The sequence below is a fragment of the Anopheles marshallii genome, chromosome 3 (assembly GCF_943734725.1).
Source record: "Anopheles marshallii chromosome 3, idAnoMarsDA_429_01, whole genome shotgun sequence".
Taxonomy (NCBI): Eukaryota; Metazoa; Arthropoda; class Insecta; order Diptera; family Culicidae; genus Anopheles; species Anopheles marshallii.
The window spans coordinates 65,779,379-65,802,042 of record NC_071327.1 but is presented as its reverse complement, the minus strand read 5'-3'; the positions used below and the strand labels follow the sequence as shown (position 1 = coordinate 65,802,042).

The following is a 22,664-nucleotide window of genomic DNA, read 5'->3' as shown; positions in this document are numbered from 1 at the left end:
AAAAAGGTCCCCACTGCATCAAGTGAATCCTGGTCGTTGTGAGAACCATGCAAAGGTCACCATTCTGGCGTATTTGATGACTCGTGTAGTTTCGGGGCCCATATTCAGAGTAACGACAGTGAAATGTTCGCATCTGCCAACGAAAGATAAATTTTGCATCTTATTTTTAAAGGTCCAAAATATCAAATTTATCCAGAGTATTCCATTTAAATTCCTCCTTTCAAATGCGATTAGCAGCAGATGACACTTCTTGTTTGTGTCTCTTCGTTCATCAATATGATTTAGGGTTTGATTTAAATCACTTTAGCAACGGGTGTTTGAGGGAATTGATTCCAAAATCATACTGAGTGTAAAAATTTATTAATTTAACATCTATAGTAAGAACAATATCATACTCCATTTATATAGGTAAATTAAGCTGTCTAACTAAGAATAGATCATGGTTTAAAAAGCTATATGTTCTACCAACCACAACATAATAAATAATTAATAATATAAATAATTTCCGTAAATTATATTGCCACTTTGTGCAAATTTTAAGTTTTTTTCTAAACCGAAGGATGAATTTATGAATTTTCAAATCAATTAAAGTGATGTGTAAATTTAAGATTATCAATAAATTTTCATACGGCCATACAGATTAAACCCAGCTACCGGTATCGAAAAACCATTATTTTTAGATAATTGACTTATATGCATTCCTCATTCGCTATTCCTTTTTGTTTCCTTTTCGAATAAGCGCCTTCATTAGCGAGATGACGTTCAAGCCGACCACCGCACCACCCGGCACACATGCGCGACGGTTATAAAACAAGTCTTTTTGGTGGCACTATCTATAGTTCTTTGCCTAAAACTATCAAACATCATGGGATGCGAACGAAAGAAAAAAAAAACAAAATTGACATTGATTCGTCACTATCACTCAATTAATCTTACTGATAGTGTAATAACATTGGTCCCTTTCTTGGTGGCTGTCACCTGAGTGATAGCTTACCCGGCCTTAATTAGGTGTGTAATTAATGGCTTCCAGCTCCTAATTTACTGCACTACTTTTCGTTTGTGGTACAATTTAATTGCTAACAACAACTGGATTACGAACAGCATCACAAATACGTTAACACAGAGTTACAAAAAAAAGGTGTTTAGCTGCATAATTAAATAAGCGTCCCTAAACAAAACGGCTCAACCTTGGTTATGAATGGCAATGAGATAACAGAAAACGTGTTCTGCAGTGCCTTAGGCGTTGTTTCTCCGGCGTGTGTTATGCGAAAGATTTTTTTTTCTGTGCTGTTTCTTAAATTAACCACGTGCCTTTAAAATGAAAGACTTCAACGATCAATCAAGCGGGAAACACCGTCGTCGAAACATTCAATCTAAGTTGGTTCATTTTTAACATCCACTACCGAATGCTCCAACTCCAGATCACTCCCAGATGTGCGCACGCTATACTTCACACACCCACAACAGCTTTAAATGGTGTGATTTATTTTTATGTTGCACCCAACCGCTCACCGTCACATCGGTATCAAATTTCACGCTTAGTTTCGGAAAACGATCATCAGCCTTGTGCAGAGCTGCGTGGCTGCTCATCAATGCCTCCAACCGAATCGTCACATCAATCGATGTCACGCGGTGTTTTGATGGTGGTACTTAGATTTAAGCGATAAAATATGCTACCAAATTGACGCCTCGCTGAGGACGCTCTAAGCGGTGTGTTCTCCGCAGTGGTTAAGCTTCCTTTACGGCAGCACTCCTAGAGATTTGAGTTGCTAATTGGCCCACCTACGATGATTCTGAGTTGGAAAAAGGATAACATATATCCTGTGTGACTGTGGAGAAGTTACGATTATGGATTGTTGGTATTATTTAAAGCCAACCAATGACCATTTGAATAATGTAGCCCATATTTAGCCCCATCAGTAGTAGCAGAGGAAGTTCTTTCTCTTTCAAACCATTGGTTCAACCACACACACGTACAATTAAAGGTTTTATATTTCTTTTATACAATTGTGCATCGAGTATTATCGGGTTTTATCACTAATGGCCAGTTTAATGTGATGATGATGGCAACCCGGCAAGGTCGCCAAGTCTGTGGCTTGTAAGGTGATTCTATCGCTCAAGTAACGCTGCCTTGAACATCCTTGCCGGCCCAATCTACTTTCCACCATTTTGGCTCGCCTGTTTGGCCTCGATGTACCGTAGCGCTCGCAGGATATACTCCGGGATGGGTGGTGGCGTCGGCAGATGGACACCCTGCGGGTGGAATCCGTTCTCGTCGGCGGTGTAGGTCAGCACGATCGGTACACCATCGTCACCGACCCACGAGGCAGACCCCTGCACCGACTGTCCCCCGATGCCACTCTCCTCCGCCTGAATGCCGTTGCTCGTGGAGTATTTGTACGAGTACGCACCGTCCGGTTCGAGGCGAGATTCGTGCGTCAGAATGTTGGCCGACGCATCGTCAGCGGCGGGAGCAGCCATCGAGACGGCAGCAGCCAGGGCGAGCAGGGCGAACACCTGGGAAATAAACGAAGTGTAAGCAGCGCGTGCGTAACCGAGCATAACCATTAAAGTGACGATTTTAATGAGCTGACGAAGACAACAAGCAGTAAAAGATTAGCTTGACCGTGTCACAGGAAACAGTATCCTAATTACACGCCGCAGAAGGTGTGCACTAAGACGAGATTCATTGCGGACGCTTTAAGTACTTTCGATGTACTTGAAAGATTAGTTTGCGATAGGGCGACCACTCCTGCGGTAATGAAATATTCCATGTGCGATTGAAAAACACCTCAGCCTTTTATCGGACTACAAGAAGACGAATCGTGACGATTTACTGAAATGATGTTCTTCCTATGATTTGGTAACCAACTATTTTAATTATATTACTGCGTAGTTTATCAATTAATAATAAATAATAATCTTAACTTAATAATCATTTTGAGATTACACTAATATCCAAACTTTATTATAAAAACTCTTGATTTCGCCATATTTTACGAACAACTTCTTACACTTGGTTTAATATTTTACTTCGTCTTAAATCCTTGAAATGAATAAAACTTCTTCGCAAATTTTCAGTTAATAATTAAATGTATCTTGTTAAAAAAAAGTACAGAAGCTTCACAATACAAAATGTTTATCCACTTAGCGCAAGTTTTTACACAAAATCTTAGGAAAAAAGGATAAAAGTTTTTATCCACTTTTTGTTATAACACTGTTTCACTACATATCCTTCAGGAAATAGTTCAAGTCTATAATTGATGATGAGTTATCTCAACTTTTCTGTCGATCCAAATTGTATAATGCATTATTTCACTACCATAATACAGTTTATCACATTCTAAATTGTTTAAAAAACCATTTTCGGTTTCAAACTCACCACTTTGAACATTTTGATATTGGTTTGGTTTATCACTGTAAGATTTTAAATTACACACACGCACGCACCCGCACAGTTACACTTTTTGAATTTGGATGATTTTGCGCTTGATGCACCGAAGACGACGACACTGGCTGACTGACTGGACCGAACACGTCCAACAGCTTTATATATTGCGGGATGGCTAACATAAGCTTAGAAGATTGCCTAAAAAACCGCAGCCCAGTCTAATCTCTCAAAGCTTACGAACACGGCCCATAATGGATCATCACCGCCACCAATACAGATCCCCATGATTCGGGTAGAACACCCAGAAACGAGTCACCCTGTGTTTTTTTTTTATGGGGGGAAGAGGTACGAGTATCGATACAAAATATCGGGAGGCCTTTAATGGGGGGGGGGAGGGGGAGGGGTACAGCCCGATGATAGTGAGAGTACACGGAAGACAAGATCGGCAGTGTGACAGAAGTAGGAGAATAGGATGCTGACCACGGACGCGCAACAAGCGACGAACCGGCATGAATGAGCTTCTTCGGGTAACGTTCATTCACAAGCCAGATTCGGGGGGGTTTTTTCTTCTGTTTTCTGCTGTATTTCTAAGTAAACCGCGAGTTCATCCACTTTAGGGTGGAGTGGATTCGGGTTGCCATTTTCCCACCCTTGAAATTGTTTATCGTGCTGCTACTGATCATCTTCAGCATTAGTGTTTGCGGCAGCTTTCGGTTAGCACGTACAATTTATTTGCTGGCGCGCGTATTTAGGATTGGGTGTAGTTTATGAACCCACTTAAATTTAGTGGTTAGTAAATGGTGGTAATGTAAGACATTGCCAGGCCGTTTCAACGACAAAACATAAATTAAATTTACCATCCTAAGTAAAAATCAAACATTACGTTAGAGATGCAAATAAAGCTGGAACCTTGTCCACTGGCAATTACCTAAAAGACAGTCATTAAAACTCTGCACAATAAAATGGGGATTATTCATTGTTTTTATTTGTTTTGCAATTCGATGCAATTAGAATACTTAAGCATTCTTCTGGAAGCTTTTACTGAAAAAACTACCATAAGCACTACCCACGATTGGACAGCTTTAAACTGACTTGATATTGTTGTACTATTACCACGTAAATAGCCCAATAATCATGGAACTTTCAGGATTAGACCTGATTGAATTTGAGATGTAAGGTCAAATGATTTGGCAAGGAACTAGGGGACCGCCCCAATATCCATCTAATCCATTCCTCTTACAGATTACTACAAAATCACAAAAACACCCAGCCAAGTGAGCTTAAAGCGATGACGCAATCCTTTCAACTAGACCATCAATTCCAACCTTTGGCGTAGGCGTCAAACAGATAATTCTTTCACCAGTGCAAAAAAACCTACTTCCCCTCGAACATATCATAATCATAAAAGGTGCCTCAATTAGCGGTCCTACGCACTCCGATCCCGTTCCACTAAGATTCGCTGGATAATGTGCAGCATTTGTCATTTGACTATAACAGCAGCAGAAACGCCACGTGACGCTTGCTGGGAAAACACTGTCGGAGTACCGTTTGCCGCACACGATTCGCATCACTTTTCCTTTCGAATCAATCAAAAAAACCTTCTCCGAAACCTGTTCGGCTGGATTTGGGTGCGATGCGACTGCACACCTCCTATGACTGAAGGTCAGCCGAACGCCACAACATGGCTCCTCTAAAGGCTCACCGAAGGAAAACACAATACCACCTCCGAAGGCGTTGTGGGGCAGCAATTTTTATTGGAATTCTCATCGTAAATTTTCTTTTATCTCTTCGCTGACTGCACGGGACGACGATCGACATTGGCGGTTTATTGGAGGTTGTGTTGTGTCTCCTTCTTTTCCATTAGCATTAGCGTTTGGAGTCGAATTTCACACACCACCAGATATCACGGGCCAGTGGAAATGTGTGCTCCGCCAGGGTGCAGAGCAGAACCGGGCCGGGTTTGGGAAACAATGAGTGGTTGAAAAATTACTTCCTGGTGATTTCATTAAAGTGCAATTCGGGAAGTGTTTAGGCCGCTCGATCGTGGATCGCGGACGCAGAGGAAGGTCTTAATTAAACAGTAGGCGGTTGATCGGCGCTCTGACCTTATCGGGGTCATTTATTTGGCAGATTATTCCTGTCCCTTGCGTTGGCCCCGAGGGGCCTTTTTAGACAACCTTTACACCAATTCAAGATTCCCTCCTACTTCTGCTTCCTAAACAAATATATTTGCATGTTTACTATCATAGGAATTGCTTCTAATATGTTCTTCCATGCGCCTTTTCGCCGACCCTATTCTCCAACGATCCAAGAACACGGGGAACATGTTTCAACGACAAGCACGGCATGGTAAAATCTAAATTTGTAAACAATGAATACCGCTCGAACGGAATTGCTCTCTCAACATCGCTTTCGGTAGCGGACAAACCTAAATTCTCACAATAAATTCTCACTTATGACAGGCGGCACAACGCGCCACGACTGGAAAAAGGGCGATTTGGAATAGAAAAAAATAAAAACAAAGTTTAAATGCCGTGTTAATTAGCCTTAAAATTCGGCAACACCTTTCGGTGCTGGGAAATGATGCAGAAACGAAATAAAACCTAATCCAATAAGCTAATAATTGCTTCGTTATTGTTTCGAAGATTGCTGTCACCGCAGAAGCGAGTAAACCAAAGGAGTGTCAAATGATTTACGATAATCGTTTATTGTTATAAAATATCTTTAAAACTCATAAAAGCAATGTGATGAAACTCGTTAGGGAATCAATCTGTATTTTAAACATTTAATGCAGGTGTAATATCTGACTTCCTGTATCTTTAAGCTTGAGCTCCACATACACAAAATTTTAAGCTTTGAGATTAAATATGAAGAAGTGTTTCATTTACCGAAGGAGTAATTATTTTTTTATAAAAATTTTGTCTTGGTTCAAAAATCCATTCATAAACAGAACTATAAGCGAATGTATCGGAATGGCACTCCATTACGGAAATAAATATCATCATCCACTACGCACTGTTCATCGTCTCCAAAGGTTCGTTCGGCGATCTCCATCTTAGGCAATATTCAAATCTTCTCGCCTTCGAACTGCGAACTTTTACGAGCGCCCGCACTACCCATAAAACCATAAGCAAACGATTGCAAAAATGAAACGTTATCCAAAATGAAAAACCATCCCTCTGTTCGCCAAACGCACAACACACCGAACGATCGATACCAATTAGCCTTGAACTTTGCCACGGTTTCGATATCGAGCAGTGTCGATGGCAGTAGCAGTCGCTCGCAGTTCCTTTTTCCTTCTTTGCTTATCGTTGTTGACCAAATGTTCCAAAATCCTCCTTTTGCAACAGGGCTGATGAACCTGGCCAGGTAAAAACTGGCGTGATAATAAATGGCGGCACTGATTGGCAAATGGTTGCCAAATCGAAGAATTCGCAACCGCACCGTTGGGGTAGTTATAGGGTATGGCCTTTTGAGCTTGGAAAGCGTTCCACTTGCTGGCGAACGGATCCCGCTCATTAACCTAAATTGCTCATCCTAACAGCGAGACGGTCGATCACTCTGCACTGTGAAGTGAGGGTGATGGACGACACTGGCAATGTTCTTTGATCCTTTGCGGTGGTTCTATGCGATGCTTCACTCAGAACGAGCGATGGCTGCCTCAAACGTAAGATACGATTCACCTAATTAAAGTTTCTCAACTAATTAAACACAACCAACAATTTTAGAGCCAAATGTCGTTAAATAAATAACCAGTGGCCTAAAGACAATGTTCGCGTTTTTTTTTCTTAAAATACCAAGAAGTATTTAATTTAACTATCAAAAGGATGACAACAAATGACCATGACAATAAGTGACGATTTCACTGATTATATTAAATAATTCCAATTTCTTTCACAATACATCAATTGACATCTCTTAGATCCAAGATATCCAGCCCAATATTTTACATAGTATATCATAAGTAATGTTTTAGTGTTTTAATTCACAATATAAGATAATCCTTTTCGTTTTCAGTGCATTAAAGAAATTAGTGCCAACTTGGAAAGGACCTCGAATCTATGCCTTTGTCAAATCATTCAAAGTTAGACATCGTACATATCATGGAATCCTTACAGCAAAGTGTCATCTGACGAGGAAGGGATGTATTGTTAGTGTTTTTCTCGAATGCCTTGTCAGTTCCAGGTTGGATCGTACTTGATTTTGGCTTTGACAGTACTTGTTTAACCATTCGTACAACGCTGATATCTTCATCAGCTCACGAAAGAAAAGTTTTAAGTTGGCTGGATTGCGATGTGTGGCATACAGCAGAAACATAAGCCTCCATAATTCGCTTTAATATATCCAATCTACCCACGCGCCCGTCTGCTAAACACAACCCGCCTACTCGCCAAATCTTCTACCCAGTGACCTCATAAAAAATATTAAACTCGTCCTTGTCCATCTCGGTCGATCATCACCCCTTTTTGAGCTGTTAAATAACTCCGAAAAACATAAGCATGCTGAATATATATACATTTTTCATATTCGTCTTTGATGGGATGACTTACATACTTAACACATTTAAAATACAGTCATCCCTGTGATATCGACTTTGTGAATGTGGTCCGGACTGTGGCTCGTAGACGTAAAACTGATGTTCATTCAACAACAAAAAAATCCGAAATCACTCTATTCACTCGGTCGGATTATGATTTACGGCCCAGTTTGGGTCGGTTCGATTTTATGTTGCATTCATTTTATACGGATTTTTAACAATCAAAGTGCTCGGTTCACGATCGTACATGGGGCCGTTTGGTCGTTAAATGCGCATTAGGTTTTTGAGTGGTTTCAGCTAATTCAGCGGTTTGCGTAACCAATGCGTTAGTATTAAAAGATAAGACGCAGAAGCGTGTTGTTCAAGAACATTAGTGCAATTGTTGGAAGTATTTTGTAAGAAGGAGAACATCCACCTTAACACCTTTACTGTGTCGTTTAGGGAACAAAATGTCGGACGACGCAAACGTATTTACTGGTTCGCCTAAGCTTAACATCCGAATCAATCGGTTCCAGCCCACCTGCAACTGTCCTCCCTCCGCCCGAATCGATTTGCTCTGGCATATTATTTTATGGGGACAACCTAATCGAATTAGGTGTGACATAAAAACTGAGATACGACAGACATAAAGATCGTTGTTTGGATTTCGGTCGATTAAAAGCTCAGCTGATGATAATGATTCACTTGGGCAAAGGCGCATGCTCGAGTGCGCGTGTGTGTTTGGACGCGCCAGTGCGAAATCAATAGCGCGTTTGTATCGGACGATGGGAAGAAATGGTGGCAAGGGACGCATAACTCTGTGGGAAATGTTAGCCCAACAAACTTTTATTGCCACGAGAAAACGTTAAATATTGAAGTGACATCATTCCGCGGCCGAAGGTGGATTGCTTACGCATGGCGACCGTCCATCGGTGCTTGCCTTCTGGTGTTTCCCGTATTTGTGTACCGGGTGTTCGCTTGTAGGAGTGCAGATGATTAAGCCGATACGAGGGTATTGCTAAATATTGTTGTAAAAGAAATGTAACGTGTTTTGGTTAAAACCCGGTCGTTTTATTCAAACGTTTTTTGGAATTGTTTGTTGTATTTTAAATTAGCAATTTAATGTTTGCTCTTTCACATCGTAAAAATTGACCTAGAAGTTTTTCCGTTTTGCTTTGCTTCCGACTCCCCAGGGGGTTAAGAAAAAAAATCTATTTCCCCCACCGGTAAGGCAGGATTTCCTTTCCGACTTAAGTGGTCTCCATTCAACCCTCACCTGGTGACAACGATCTTTAGCGTTCATTCTTCTACGCAGGGTTTAATGATCAACTTTTCTGAGGGTGAAAACTCAAACGACCCTGCCGGTTGGTCGGTCGTAAACTTTTTGCATCTTATGGCCTGTGTTATATTGACTGGACGTTTCGTTTAAATAGTTTTTTATTGCATTTACTGCAGCTGGAAAGTTAAAATATTATGTAATCTTTCGTACGGTGGGTATATAACTTCAACAACTGTCCGTTTTGTGGTCGTCCAAAACGAGCCTCAGGACAAGGACAAATAGATCATCAATTTGCAGCCTTTTCTCAGGAATTTTTCTTGTGGTTTTAGGTATCTTCAAATAGGAGTTCCAGACAGAAGTCCAAACGATTTAACTAAATCTTCTTTATCTACAGTAAGTTTGGTAAGAGTAGACTCTTACCAAACTTACTGTAGATAAGAGTAGAGCAGAGTAGAAGAGGGGTGATCGTGAGGCGTGGAACGATAGGGCAAAATATTGTAAACAGTAGAGCGTTCCTACCCTTTTGTCCTTCAAGTTGATAAAACTGCCTATGACTCATAATTACACAAAAAGGTTCTTTAAAACGAAGACCCCAAATGTACGATTAATCAACGTTCTGGCTACTTTTTTCCTTCAAATCGCCCGGTCAAGCTTACGCTGCAACGGAACCATATCCTTTGACCTATCGAGGAGCATCAAGACCCCTTTCTGTCACAATCAACGCTTCACAGCTGTCTATTCTCGCCTTCCCCCCATCAAAAGCCACACCGAAAGCGTAACCGTTTTGGATCATCCTCGGCGCACAACAACCCTGACGACACTCCTGATTTATGCTCCCCGATCGGGTTGAAACAAAACGTTTGTTTAACGTTTCGTTTACCCCCGAACAGAATTGCCACAGACAACACACATTGCCGTTTCGACAGATGGGTTCCCGAAACCGACGGATCCCCTCGGTAATCCGAGACGACGCATTTGAATAAATGCGTCGCAAATTAGCAGCTCGTCATTAAAGCATCGACTTTATAGGCTCATTATTTTATTGAAAGTGGTACCGGGGCGCGCGCGCGTGTGTGTACGCGGGTGAGATGGGGCTCATTTTCACGCTTCCCAAGCCTGCAAGCTTCGGATCCACTTTCAACTCACCCCCCGGATGAGTTATCGGACGATTGTGTGATCGGAGGCTCATATTTTATATTTCTCACAATGGGTTGGTTGTAGCTGTTGGGTAGATTTATTTTATTGCGGCTATCTATTCACAGTGGAATAAAGGGATCACAAGCCCTCGATTAGGAACGCTTCACGCCCCACACCATCGAACGCGATTGAACTCATTAAGGCTTAATCGCTCGTAAATAGAGTGACATTTTGCACAAGGACATCGTTTCGATATTGAGTTTCATGTTCTAGGAGACAGAATAACGTGATCGTTTATTTTTAACATTTGAATAAAAACATCGACAACGAACGTTGAAAGGCATCCATCTACCAATTTCACGCTTGCCTTTTTTTTGCGGGTTCCAATTTCTTATCTTTAAGACACAATCTCAATCAGTAGCTGCTGATAATCGGAATCTCGAACGACACTAATTGCATCTGATTAACCAACCACTGAAGTTGTCCATTATATCGGCGAACTTATTCAAACACATTTCTGGAACCAGGCAAACTACGAACTAACGAATCTTGACGACGAATCGAGATCATCCTCGCCGCGGACCTTGAACTTCTACAACATCCGGCACACAGCGCTCGATTGGCTGATCGACGTGGACCGATCAAATATTGGATCGCACCAGGGACGACATGCTCGGGCTCATAAACGAGAGGATGTACGGAATAAAAGCCACATCCCACGAGCGCGCCTCGGCAGATCCGGAACCTAAAGGCAATTGACACTTTATTAAATTAAATTCTTTGCAGCAGAAAATGCTAACGTGAAAGATCAACCCGGTTTTCCACTTTGCTAAGACGTTACGGACCAATGCGTCATGCGTTGCAAAACCAGATTATCCCGATGCGCGTCGAAACCTTTATCGCCCTGAAGCCCGCATATGCTGAGCGCCTCAATGACGACCGAAATCCAAACACAAATCAACAACAAACGATTTGCACCCTGTCCGCCCTGGCTGGGCACCATTTATAAAGCGTATATCTTTATGATCCAATTAAGTTGTCGTAGCCGCGACTGTCGCTCGCAGGCCGTGTCTTCCTCGACGACGTTCGACCTTGCCTGTGTCGGTGCAAATTTTATTTCCCAAAAATTTGTGTCCAATTATGAATGGAGAGCAGCCGCGGCGGAGCGGTGGGCACGCTGTTTGGCCGGTGGGCCGTTGCAGTTTTGCATTGCATAGATGTGGCTTGGTTTCACAGCTGTATCTCTCGCAGCCTATCTAATTTATATCTCTCGCCATTGTCAAAACAGACCGATCAGCATTGCCATTCCTTTCACCGGATTCTACTTGACGAACCCGATTCGCATAAATCATCTGCTTCTGGGGTGACATTTGCTTTTCCGCGTTCAAGTCGAGGAAAAAAAACCCGTCTTCCTCCATTTGTGAGCGGTTCCTTCAAACACAATCCTACCAGAATGCATTGAGCGATGCATCGATCATGACGCCACCGGATCAGCAGGTGGCAATCGGACCGGCTTCGTTCGTTCGCGTTGTTCCGTGGCGTAAAAGTGCTTCCTTTTCGGTTCGATGTGTCAATATTGGCACACGGTGAATCTTATAATTTCATCGAAAGCATCGCGATGGGGTAACTTTTAATTATTCATAAGAATCGATAGTACTGAGCAAACATGTCCTCGTACGGCAGTAATAGAACTATGCTCCCCGGTAGATCAGTCGGAGCAAAGCAAATGCTAACTTTAGACTAATATTGGTACGGGGTTTTTTTTCGATGAGCGTTTGTTTTCTGGGTGATTGTTTACATACGGTCGTGCCCATAAAAGCACAATGGGAGCGAAATTGAACCATTGATTAAAGATATGGTAGCACATTTTGCTTGCTGCGTGATGAGTTGGCAACTTTTCCATGGGAGATTCATAGTACCATAAATTAAAGTTGTGTACGCTTACGTAGGTTGGCCAATCCGGTTATGCAATACTCGAGACCATTTATGGAAAAAATTTGACACTGTTGAGGGTGTGGTTCAAATATGTTTACGTGAATGAAGAAAATATGCATATTGTAAACTTCAATTGTATTATCATTTGGTTTGAAGATGATAAACGGCCAATTCGAATTGCTTCTTATAGAGAAAGTGTGAAGAATTCTAAAATGTTAATATAGTAGTGTTTTAAGATTGATAACCAGCTATGACAATGTAAAATTATTATTTATTTATTGAAAATCCAATTATCCAATTTATATAAAATTATTGATTTAAAAAACTGAAAATGTTCAATAATTAAGTAATCATTAAATGATTCCTGTACAATTTTTTGGAAAATGATATTTTTGTTACGACTGTTGATGTACCCTTCGGCGCTATGCACGTTGATGTGTTGCGCATTGCATATCTTTAGGCGCGTCACTACGATTCAATCTGCAAACTGAAACGGTTGTTGGCCGGTTCACCTTGAGTTGTGTGGTAAGGTGTCGCAAAATTAAGCATGATGCAATATGATACTTTTTCGATAAGTAAAAATACTTCATTCTTATTTTTCCTACATGTTCGGTTTTATCCTGGGTAAAAAAAAACACACCAACCGGTGAACATTTCTCTTAACATATTTGTATGAGCGAAAATAAACACACGTGCACTGTGCACTGTTAATCTTAATTAGCTCCTACATGATCGTTTGATAAAATCCACTTCCCACTGTGCAAAAGCGCCAAAAGAATGACAGTCAAACAGTAATGTCTGCACCAGCAACTGGCTTCCAATAATTTTCGTCCTCATTCCTACGTAACTTCCATCGCGACGAACCTGAACCGGAGCACGCACTAACAAGCGATGTCGCGTAAGACAAAGAAATATCGCAACTTTCTTCCCCCCTTTATTATCATTCCTTGCTGTCCCAGCTAGACAGACAGGACTGCTGACGGTACGCGAAGAGAAAACATTCTTTCCCCTGTGCGTAACTTCAGGGAAAGATATAAGGAAGGCCGAAGAAGAAAAAAGGTGTCTCAAAAATCACACTCGACGGGTGGCCAACATAAGCGCCGTATGTGTTCCACTTAATTAAGGCAATCAATTATCAAATGGCTGCTGTCGGTAGAATGCACCTCGTTGGTTCTACAGAATTAAATGGGCCAGTGAAAGAGAGTTATGTCATTGATGCACGATCTGCAGTGGGTCGAGAACTTTTAATTCGTTTTTCATTTTCTTTCACCGCTTTAAGTACAATATCTTGTTCTTTTCTTTCTCACCAATGAGTCGTTTGGTTTGACAGAAGAAAAATAACTAGAACCAAAGTTGGTTACTGGGTCAACAGAAAATTTGATCATATTACTGGCTCCAGTAATTATGGAATATGATATTCTTGTTTGCGAATACATTTTTTCAATTTAGACTCTAACAAAACAACACACCAATAATACTTGACACCAGTTTTATTTCATTCCCGATTGGATAACAAACAAATTCAACAACGAAATTCAATTTTTCTACTTAATGCTACTGCGTGGTGAATGGGCGGAATGGCAAAGTGAGCGATGATTGATGTATGTCCTGGCGCACAGGACGATCGATGAGATGAGCGTTGGCTAGTGATGTCCATCCTGTAAAGGTACGATGCTGTTCCGATACGCGCTGTACCACTTAATGTTGTCGCAGCCGAGCGATGGTGGCATCGAGCGCCTCCAGACTGAAGTCCTTCTGATCCTTGGGCGGGTTGGCACGGATCTGCTCGAGCGTCTTGAACACGTGCTCGGGAGTCGGTGGTGGCGTCGGCAGATGGGCGCCCTGCGGCTGGAATCCGTTCTCGTCGGCCACATACACCACGCGGTACAGCACACCGTCGGGTCCGGTGTAGGAGAAGGCACCATTGGCACTGTGGGCTCCGAGGCCATCCTCATGGGCAGCGATACCGTTGCTCGTCTCGTAGCTGTAGCTGTAGTGACCGTCATCCTTCAGCACATTCTCGTACGCTACAATCTGGGCGTGAGCGTCCGGGTTTTGGTGCTGCGAGTAGGCCCGATCGAGCGGTCCGGCCACAACGGTGGCCACGAGCAGGGTAGCGGCGAACACGAAACGGAACATGTTAAACAACGATTGTGGTGCTACGCTAATGAATTGACGACGGCGGCTGATTAACTGCAACTGATGCTGACAACTGATCCAGTTCCCTAATTTATACCGACTTCCAAAAATTTGCATCGTGCACACAAGACACGCCCCAAGCTGGTCGGGTTCAGCCCCGTTTACGCCGACACGCCGGGGTTATGGGCGAACGGTTCTGCAGCACCAATAGACATTCGATCCAACGCTGTGTCCACCCAGGGCCAAGGTCAAGTGTAACGAATTTTCTCGTAGGGGTACTTTTGGGTGGCAACAGCACGCAATCGAACACACCGTGAGTAGGTGATTGATTAAATTTTCATTAACGCATGTCTGCGTAACGTGTTGCTGCTGGTCGTTACTGAACTGACCGGTTTTGCTGCATTTTGGGTTACAAGCACACACCAACCGACGCACGAAAATCTGTCTCGATCGATTAGGGGATTATGCCAGTGAAGGGTAAAGTCATTTCTCTTCATTCCGCACGGAACACCAGGACGCCCTGGTCGCGTTCGGTGCACGCCGAAGTCGGATGATCGCCACTCATAACAGGTGCATAATAAATTAATGAACTCAAGCTTCAACTGGAACTGCACTGCGTGCTGCGGAGGTTGGACGAGTAAAATATCCATGGAATGCCACAGACAGGAAAGGTGCTTGTGTATGGCTAACAAACGAACCCAGTTGGATACGGCCATCATGTCCGCGCCAAGAAAGGATAAAACCCTATTACCGGCATTAAGGAGACAGGTCAGCGAGCATGATGGATAAGAATTTCCCCTGTTTGTTTGTCATGATTGTGATGTCAGCGTTAAGGGACGGATTATGTTCAACACGAACGGTCATGTCATGTGCAGTAGTAAAATTATGCAATTGCTTTTTCACACATATTTTAAGACTTCTCTACTAAGTATTATAAAAATGGCATATCATTTTTATATAACTCGAACATGTTGCACTTATTTTAGATATTTATGACATAGAAAAGACATTTGTGTTAAACAATTTTAAATCCTCCAAAATTGTTTAACACAAATGTCTTTTCTATCAAATGTTTTATGAGAAACATTTGATACATTTTCCTCATGTGATTTTATCAATTATTATAACTTTACTAAAGCATGGTAGTTTCATTTCGTTCATAAACTAAATAAACTAATTCAATTCTCTCATTGCAAAAGTTTAACAAAAGCATTTTGTAGAAAATTAGATTTACACCCTTATAAATAGATCTACTTTCATTGTATCTCGATCAGTCTGGTTTGATCTCTTTAATCCTGGTTTAAGCATAAGCCACACCTAAGCCTCGGTGCTTGCCGAATGAACAACATAGTTGTCCGATTGATCTACAAATCATCGCTCAAGTCATGTTCTCCGCTTGAGCATACCGTCAACAAATACTGTCAATTAGAGCAGCGCGCTACGAAAGCCCCAAAACGTAAGGACAGTTCCCTAAAGTGTCGGCAGATATATCACACACAAGCCGGCAGCAACATGTATGACCTCCAACGGCTAATCCGGTGCGCTCCTTTAATCCCACGATTGTGACAACTTAGCTCGACTAATCGACGCGAAACACATGTCCGACGCGAAGCACTGCAGCCTTCAAGAGCCGTCACCCCTGAGGTCAACCACCGTCCGGCATGCGGGCCCATATGGGTTGGCAAAAATTGGCAATCCTACGGGCCGATTGAACTGATTTCGGCACACAAGAGCGACGAATAGGAGTTGACCGACTGGGCTTGGTCTGTTACCACTCCAAGCAGGACCGTGTTGGAGAGGGCGGTCAATTTTATGCACGGAACCGTCCTACACTCTGTTCGACCGGTGTGCGAAGACATAATTACAAACGAAAAAAAAAAGATCAAAAAATCGCAAACCATTGACATTGACCCGGTTGTAGGTATGCGGGTCCTTTCCACCGAGACACGCCCGAACATGCGACGAGGGTTCGTCGCTTGCACTGGCGGTAAAGTCTTTCTATTGCAAACAGACCGGCAGGTTCACGCCAACAAAACAAAAAACTGATTCACTTTTTTGGACAACGGCCGGTTGTAGTGGATACACATTTTTGCCGGTCCATGCACTATTAATGGGAAAAGAATGGAAATACACGGCGCGACAGTTACGAAACAGAGAGAGAAAGAGAATAAGAGAAAAGCGCTCAAAAATGTGTTTTAAGTGTCTCGCAACGTTTATTATGGAATGGAATGCTTTTTATCCTAGTTATACTACGATTTGATCGGCACTCTAGCTTATCATAACGATCCTATGCCCTTCTTTGCACACCAGGAATGAAACGGACACCAACTGCTCATTAGCGTAGTATCTGTTGCTAGGCAACTCCCCGGCTAGTGAATCGTGTTGTGTGAAAACCTGATTAATCTATATGTGCGCGTGTGTGCGTACATACGCGAGCGTTCCCAAATTTTGAAAGGAAGCTCAACTCCGACCACTCCAATTGGTCGACAGCCAAAACTGACCTCGTCAATCCTTTGCAGCGTTGATTTTAAGACGAAACAGCCAGCTGACGTAATAATCAGTAAGGATTTGTAGTGTTTGGGACACATGTTCGGGGGACATTGCTAGTATGTGCGAGTACGGAGGTATATAAACGCAAACACTACTGTCAAACCGTATCATTCCAAAACGATCCAGCTTTCTTGCAAGTCCACAATGTTCCGTTTCGTGTTCGCCGCTACCCTGCTCGTGGCCACCGTTGTGGCCGGACCGCTCGATCGGGCCTACTCGCAGCACCAAAACCCGGACGCTCACGCCCAGATTGTAGCGTACGAGAATGTGCTGAAGGATGACGGTCACTACAGCTACAGCTACGAGACGAGCAACGGTATCGCTGCCCATGAGGATGGCCTCGGAGCCCACAGTGCCAATGGTGCCTTCTCCTACACCGGACCCGACGGTGTGCTGTACCGCGTGGTGTATGTGGCCGACGAGAACGGATTCCAGCCGCAGGGCGCCCATCTGCCGACGCCACCACCGACTCCCGAGCACGTGTTCAAGACGCTCGAGCAGATCCGTGCCAACCCGCCCAAGGATCAGAAGGACTTCAGTCTGGAGGCGCTCGATGCCACCATCGCTCGGCTGCGACAACATTAAGTGGTACAGCGCGTATCGGAACAGCATCGTACCTTTACAGGATGGACATCACTAGCCAACGCTCATCTCATCGATCGTCCTGTGCGCCAGGACATACATAAATCATCGCTCACTTTGCCATTCCGCCCATTCACCACGCAGTAGCATTAAGTAGAAAAATTGAATTTCGTTGTTGAATTTGTTTGTTATCCAATCGGAAATTAAATAAAACCGGTGTCAAATATTAGTAGTGGGGCTTCTGTGTACTATATTTCACAACGTTCCGATCGCAAATATATCCCACACCGGCGATCAAAGCGATCATTGCTCTCACAAAACCGCATAAACGGGAGAAAGTGATCCCCCACTCAAGTGGTGATCGGTTCCACCGTATTTTGCTCCTTCAACACTAAAGACCAGATGAGGATATCTCCCGCTGAGAGCTACCAACCTTCATGAGATGTGAGATGAAAAGTGAACCGTGAAGCCGAAAGCTCTCGTAAAGATCTCGCTAGGTATTGATTTTTCGGAGAGAGATTTTGGCTCTCGTCTATTGTGTATGGAGCCAACAATGGATGGGGTATGTGGCGTGAAAAACTTCGATTTGTAACAACTTTACTTTCTATTGTTCATGCGGCTCGTTGGTCTAGGGGTATGATTCTCGCTTCGGGTGCGAGAGGTCCCGGGTTCAATTCCCGGACGAGCCCGGGTTGTTGTAGGATTATTTTTACAATTTTTAATGCTACTCCTTCATGCATCTCATGTTCCGTACGCTTCTTTCGTAAGTATAACAACACAACCTCCTTGTTTTATGGATTTTTCGAGCAAATGGCGAGGCTTTAATATTTTACATTGTTTTACAACACGTTCGTACGAAATGGCGTACGCTACCTTTATCTAGCGCTGTACACTTTCATCACCCTAACCTATCGGCGATGCCTAAAAGGCTTCGCTGGAAATTTACCGCAGTCCGAACCCTCCCCTAACCAAGGGTGGCACGCAGCCGGTTCAGGGTAGCATCGAGCGAATCAAGATCGGCGCCCTCTGGCGGGTTGGCACGCATATCCTCCAGCATCTTGATTACGTGATCGGGTGCTGGCGGTTCCGTAGGCAGATGAGCGCCCTGCGGCTGGAATCCGTTCTCGTCGGCAACGTACACAATCTCGTACCGCTGACCGTCCGGTGCCGTGAAGGCGAAGTTTCCGTTCGCGTTCGTACCGTCGTTGCTTGCCTGGGACGCACTGATACCATTGCTCGTCTCGTAGTTGTACGTGTACGAACCGTCCGCATTGATCACCGTGTCCTGTGCTAGCGTTTCTGCACCGGCATCATCACCCCCACCACCGCCTCCACTGCGGGACTGGGATCGCTGTGGGAGAGCCACGACCAGCGAAACTACCAGTGATGCAACAATCTGGAATTCGCAAAAGGATAATGTTTGTGATTAATTCGTTTCAGAAATATACATTAAAAGTTGTACAATTCTAATATTTTTAAGTAATAAATAATTTCTAAAGTTTGTGAGAGCATCAATGTGTTAGTATCAACAACCATCAAATTCCTAAGGGGTCTAAGGTGTTCTATTCTACAAGACCATCTCATATACCAGTTCATCCAGGCCATTGTTTCTCTTAGTACACGAAGGTCAAAACAACAAATTCTTTTACTACGAAAGCACTATTTTGTTAACACTGTTTTACTAGCTTCTCCATCGCCTTATTCACAACACTAGCCCGCTACCCCGCCGATTATTGCGGTCAGCTTTTGCGAGGAAGTTAGTCGCATTTTCTTTAGCGAATGGAGCGGCAGCAGTGACGAGAAAAAATGCGAATTACTTCATCACAAAATCAGTCCCCCTTCGATTGCCTGGAACGTGAACTGATCGGGAACTAGGCGTTAACTACTATTACTTGTCGCATCTCCATCTATGCACTATGCGTCATTACTACCTGTCATCCACAGGATCACTTTAGAACTAGAGCAATCGAAGCAACTCACCAATTTTCGGAACATTTTGCTTGTTTGTTTACTCGAACACCAAGGACGGTTCTGCGTCTACGCCGATACAACTATATTCTTTAACACCCTGTCCGAGCAGTGCGAGATGTATGCTGTGCTGAGAAGGTCTCCAAACCAACTGATACGATAACGGTACGGTTGGATGCGCTTTATATAATCAGAAAACGTTTTGTTCCCGCACACCGATCACGATCACCAGTGGTCTTTCGTCCTCTAAACGGACGATCTGTTGCAAGGATGTTGCTTGCAAAATTCGAACTTATTGCCATCCTCCTTCTGCCGGTGGGCCAGCAAGCTCCTTCGCACTCCATCCTAGAAGTGAAGAGTGACACGAGTTGCTAGATGTTGTGGTATGATCTGTCACCAGGTTGTTTTTTTCTGCTTTGTTTGGAGTGTTTCGGTACAATATAGTAACCTGTCCGCATAAAATTATTCCCAAAAAGCTACATTTCATCGCGGCAGCATCAGCATCTGGAGGTGACTATTTTTCGTCTATCTCTTCAAGGTTTTGCAAGCTCCCATTGCTAGATAACGTGAAGACGCATCATCCACTCGCTTTGTCGTCTTCTTCTGCAAACCTTCCCCTTTGGTCGCCACCGTACCATTAGCTTGGACTAGTTGTATACGGTTGTCATTCAGCGGCACCAAGGTGGGCTGATTTAAATATCGTCTTAGCGCATCTTCTCGAATCGTTCGCATCGATGAATGATTTCTTCGCCAGAAGATATCACGCGGGTTCGTTCGCGGTTGTGGCATTTCGGTATGCTACGGAGCAGGTTGAATGTTCATTTTTCTTAGCCTCCAAGCGATTCGCACATCGCATAGCACACCTGTTAACCCTGACCAGCAGATCTAGGCCCACGAGGAAATTATGTTTGCACCAGCCCGTCTGTCGAACCAGCGATGGTTGTGACTAAAAAAAAACTCACACCATTAACGATGCTTTTAAATTGCGATTTTGTGTGACCAAAATTAGAAATGCATCTGTCGATAAAGTAGAATAAAAACCAACCAGATAGCCAAAGGTGGACAAGAACATCAGTCATGAAGCAATCGTTGGGGTGTGTGATTAAAAATCGAAAATAAATAACACTAAAACCGTGCAAAAATAGACCCCGTAGAGTTCAAACAGTAATTAAGAGATAATTCTTACCCAATTTCATGTATGTTTTTTTTTTTTTATTTGGTTACCGCATGTTTTGTGCATATTAATACTTCGTAAATGAAGCTGAATTTGAGGACATTAAATGAAGACAAATTGGAATATTTGACTTTCGGAAATGGTGTTGATAGAAATTACTTTTGATACGGTGGACATTTCTTAATCACCACTGACAAGAGCTAATAATATCCTTGGAACTCCAAGTAATGCTTTCGGCAGTAAACAACCGTTCAACGGATGCTTTATGCTGTTTGCCATGTTTGCCATGTCACATAACAAAATAAAAATATTGTTTAACTAATCAACTTCCTGATTCGCAATGATATAAAACCATAAAATTGTCGTCCAGCAGTGCGGACTTTGCAAAACATTATCGGAACGGACACTCCTTCTGATCGATGGATGCGCATAATTATGTAAATCCAAACCAGATTGTGTGCCAAATGATGATCTCCTCCCATCGGGCGACCTTGAGGGAATGTATTTGGAGAATGAAACGTCTTTGGACTATTCGTTTCCTACATTAACGCTCGCATCGAATGCTCAGTTTCGTTCGTTGGACAGCTTAGTGTAAGGGATGCGTGTTGGTTAACTCTTGATCGTATCATAATTTACTCGAGCTGGAACTCGCCAGATAGCCTGTTGGAGTGCGCGTTATCAAGGAAATTGTGGTACAACCAGATCGGGTAGCATTTCCTTACCGCATCGGTGAAACCTAACCTCGATGATACAGCCGATTCATTGTCAAGCGTCACACAAATAGACCAGTTTAATGGAAAAGTTTGTAAACGATACGGCCAGTGTGCAAGGGCCTGCAAGCCGGAAAAAGCTGGTTGGAGATTATTATAAATTATTCAGATAAATAAACATGACGTTTCATATATCTTGTCTCGCAGTTCACGGACGTAAAGCGACGTTGGACGGTGGCTTTTTTTTTGCACGCCAACAAAACAAACCTACCGTGAGACGGCACGGCACCGCGGGAACTGCGGGAAAATCGGTCACTGTTACGATGGATGCACCCGATAAAAGGCGAGGATGATAAATTTTACTCGATTTGAACCAACTGATAAGGTTAAACACTTTTTACTGCTTCGAAATGGTATCGATTCCATTTCTCCGCCAGCCCGTAACTGTGTCGCGGCATTTTGATAGAGTTTTTCACTGCCTGTGTGGAGTAGACAGCATGCATACGGGTAGCTTTTCTGCGGCAAACATCAAATTTGTGGTAAGCAAATTGCACTTCTTCGATAAATGCACGAGTGCACTGCTTCCCTAAAGCATTCCAAGCCAGCGGAAATCGCCAGCCCCGTTCTACCTCGTTACGGGTCAGTTTGCAATTTCCAACGACAACGACGCATTGATTTATCGCAACTTTCACCTCACTGCACGCGACATTCGGCAGAAGGAAGCAGAAGTAATCGGTCGCGACACCTGGGGTGTGAAGGGGTCAACATGGAGACCGCAGCATTACATTGAACTCGCTTACAACCATCTGGCCGGTCGCCCTGCCGTACGACCCAATGGTTGGCGGTTTACGCCTGCACACGAATTCCAGATGCAAGCAGATGCATTCCTGGTGCGCTTTTGGCAGGGTTCGCCCCCGCTGCCTTCCAGGTCATGTATTATTTATGTGTCTCTCCTTTCGCATTGATGTTGTTTCATAGTAAGAATACGTAGAATTCTTTAATGTAAACTTATATCACTGACTTACCAGCAACTTATTCGCTTGATGCTTGACGTTCTTCATTATTTTGTTAAATAATGTTGAAATAATTAAATTTCAAAACTACAAATATTAATAGGTATATTAATTCGTATTACCAAGAAAGAATGTCCATCTAATCCAGTGGTTCAACGATTTGAAAACTCTACACTCAAAACAGCTACTTATCTTTCTATTGATTAATAGCTTAATCTCTCGGATAACAGTTTTGTTAACGTTGTTTGAATGAAAAAAACAACTTACAAA

The 22,664-nt window shown here is 43.1% G+C and overlaps 4 protein-coding genes and 1 non-coding gene across 5 annotated transcripts; 2 read left to right on the top strand and 3 right to left on the bottom strand.

Annotated features, from left to right (window-relative positions):
- Window positions 1-2,154: 2,154 nt before the first annotated feature.
- LOC128715068 (endocuticle structural glycoprotein SgAbd-8-like) lies at window positions 2,155-3,394 on the bottom strand. The gene is made up of 2 exons (XM_053809950.1): window positions 3,383-3,394; window positions 2,155-2,517 (listed from the first exon to the last, which is right to left on the bottom strand). Exons 1-2 carry the CDS (start codon window positions 3,392-3,394, stop codon window positions 2,155-2,157), a joined length of 375 nt encoding a protein of 124 aa, XP_053665925.1.
- A 10,562-nt stretch (window positions 3,395-13,956) lies between these two features.
- Window positions 13,957-14,397, bottom strand: LOC128715852 (cuticle protein CP14.6-like). Its single transcript, XM_053810770.1, has one exon. The coding sequence runs from the start codon at window positions 14,395-14,397 to the stop codon at window positions 13,957-13,959; it is 441 nt and encodes a 146-aa protein (XP_053666745.1).
- A 2,694-nt stretch (window positions 14,398-17,091) lies between these two features.
- Window positions 17,092-17,532, top strand: LOC128714258 (cuticle protein CP14.6-like). Its single transcript, XM_053809132.1, has one exon. It carries the CDS (start codon window positions 17,092-17,094, stop codon window positions 17,530-17,532), a length of 441 nt encoding a protein of 146 aa, XP_053665107.1.
- Window positions 17,533-18,146: 614 nt separating this feature from the next.
- Trnap-cgg (transfer RNA proline (anticodon CGG)) lies at window positions 18,147-18,218 on the top strand. Its single transcript has one exon. It is a non-coding gene; the product is annotated as a tRNA-Pro (tRNA).
- Window positions 18,219-18,493: 275 nt separating this feature from the next.
- LOC128711174 (endocuticle structural glycoprotein ABD-4-like) lies at window positions 18,494-19,524 on the bottom strand. The gene is made up of 2 exons (XM_053806038.1): window positions 19,510-19,524; window positions 18,494-18,925 (listed from the first exon to the last, which is right to left on the bottom strand). Exons 1-2 carry the CDS (start codon window positions 19,522-19,524, stop codon window positions 18,494-18,496), a joined length of 447 nt encoding a protein of 148 aa, XP_053662013.1.
- Between the last annotated feature and the right edge of the window lie 3,140 nt (window positions 19,525-22,664).

Excerpts from the sequence above, each read along its gene's own strand:
- LOC128715852 (XM_053810770.1), bottom strand. The coding sequence starts at position 14,397 with ATGTTCCGTTTCGTGTTCGCCGCTACCCTGCTCGTGGCCACCGTTGTG.
- LOC128714258 (XM_053809132.1), top strand. The coding sequence starts at position 17,092 with ATGTTCCGTTTCGTGTTCGCCGCTACCCTGCTCGTGGCCACCGTTGTG.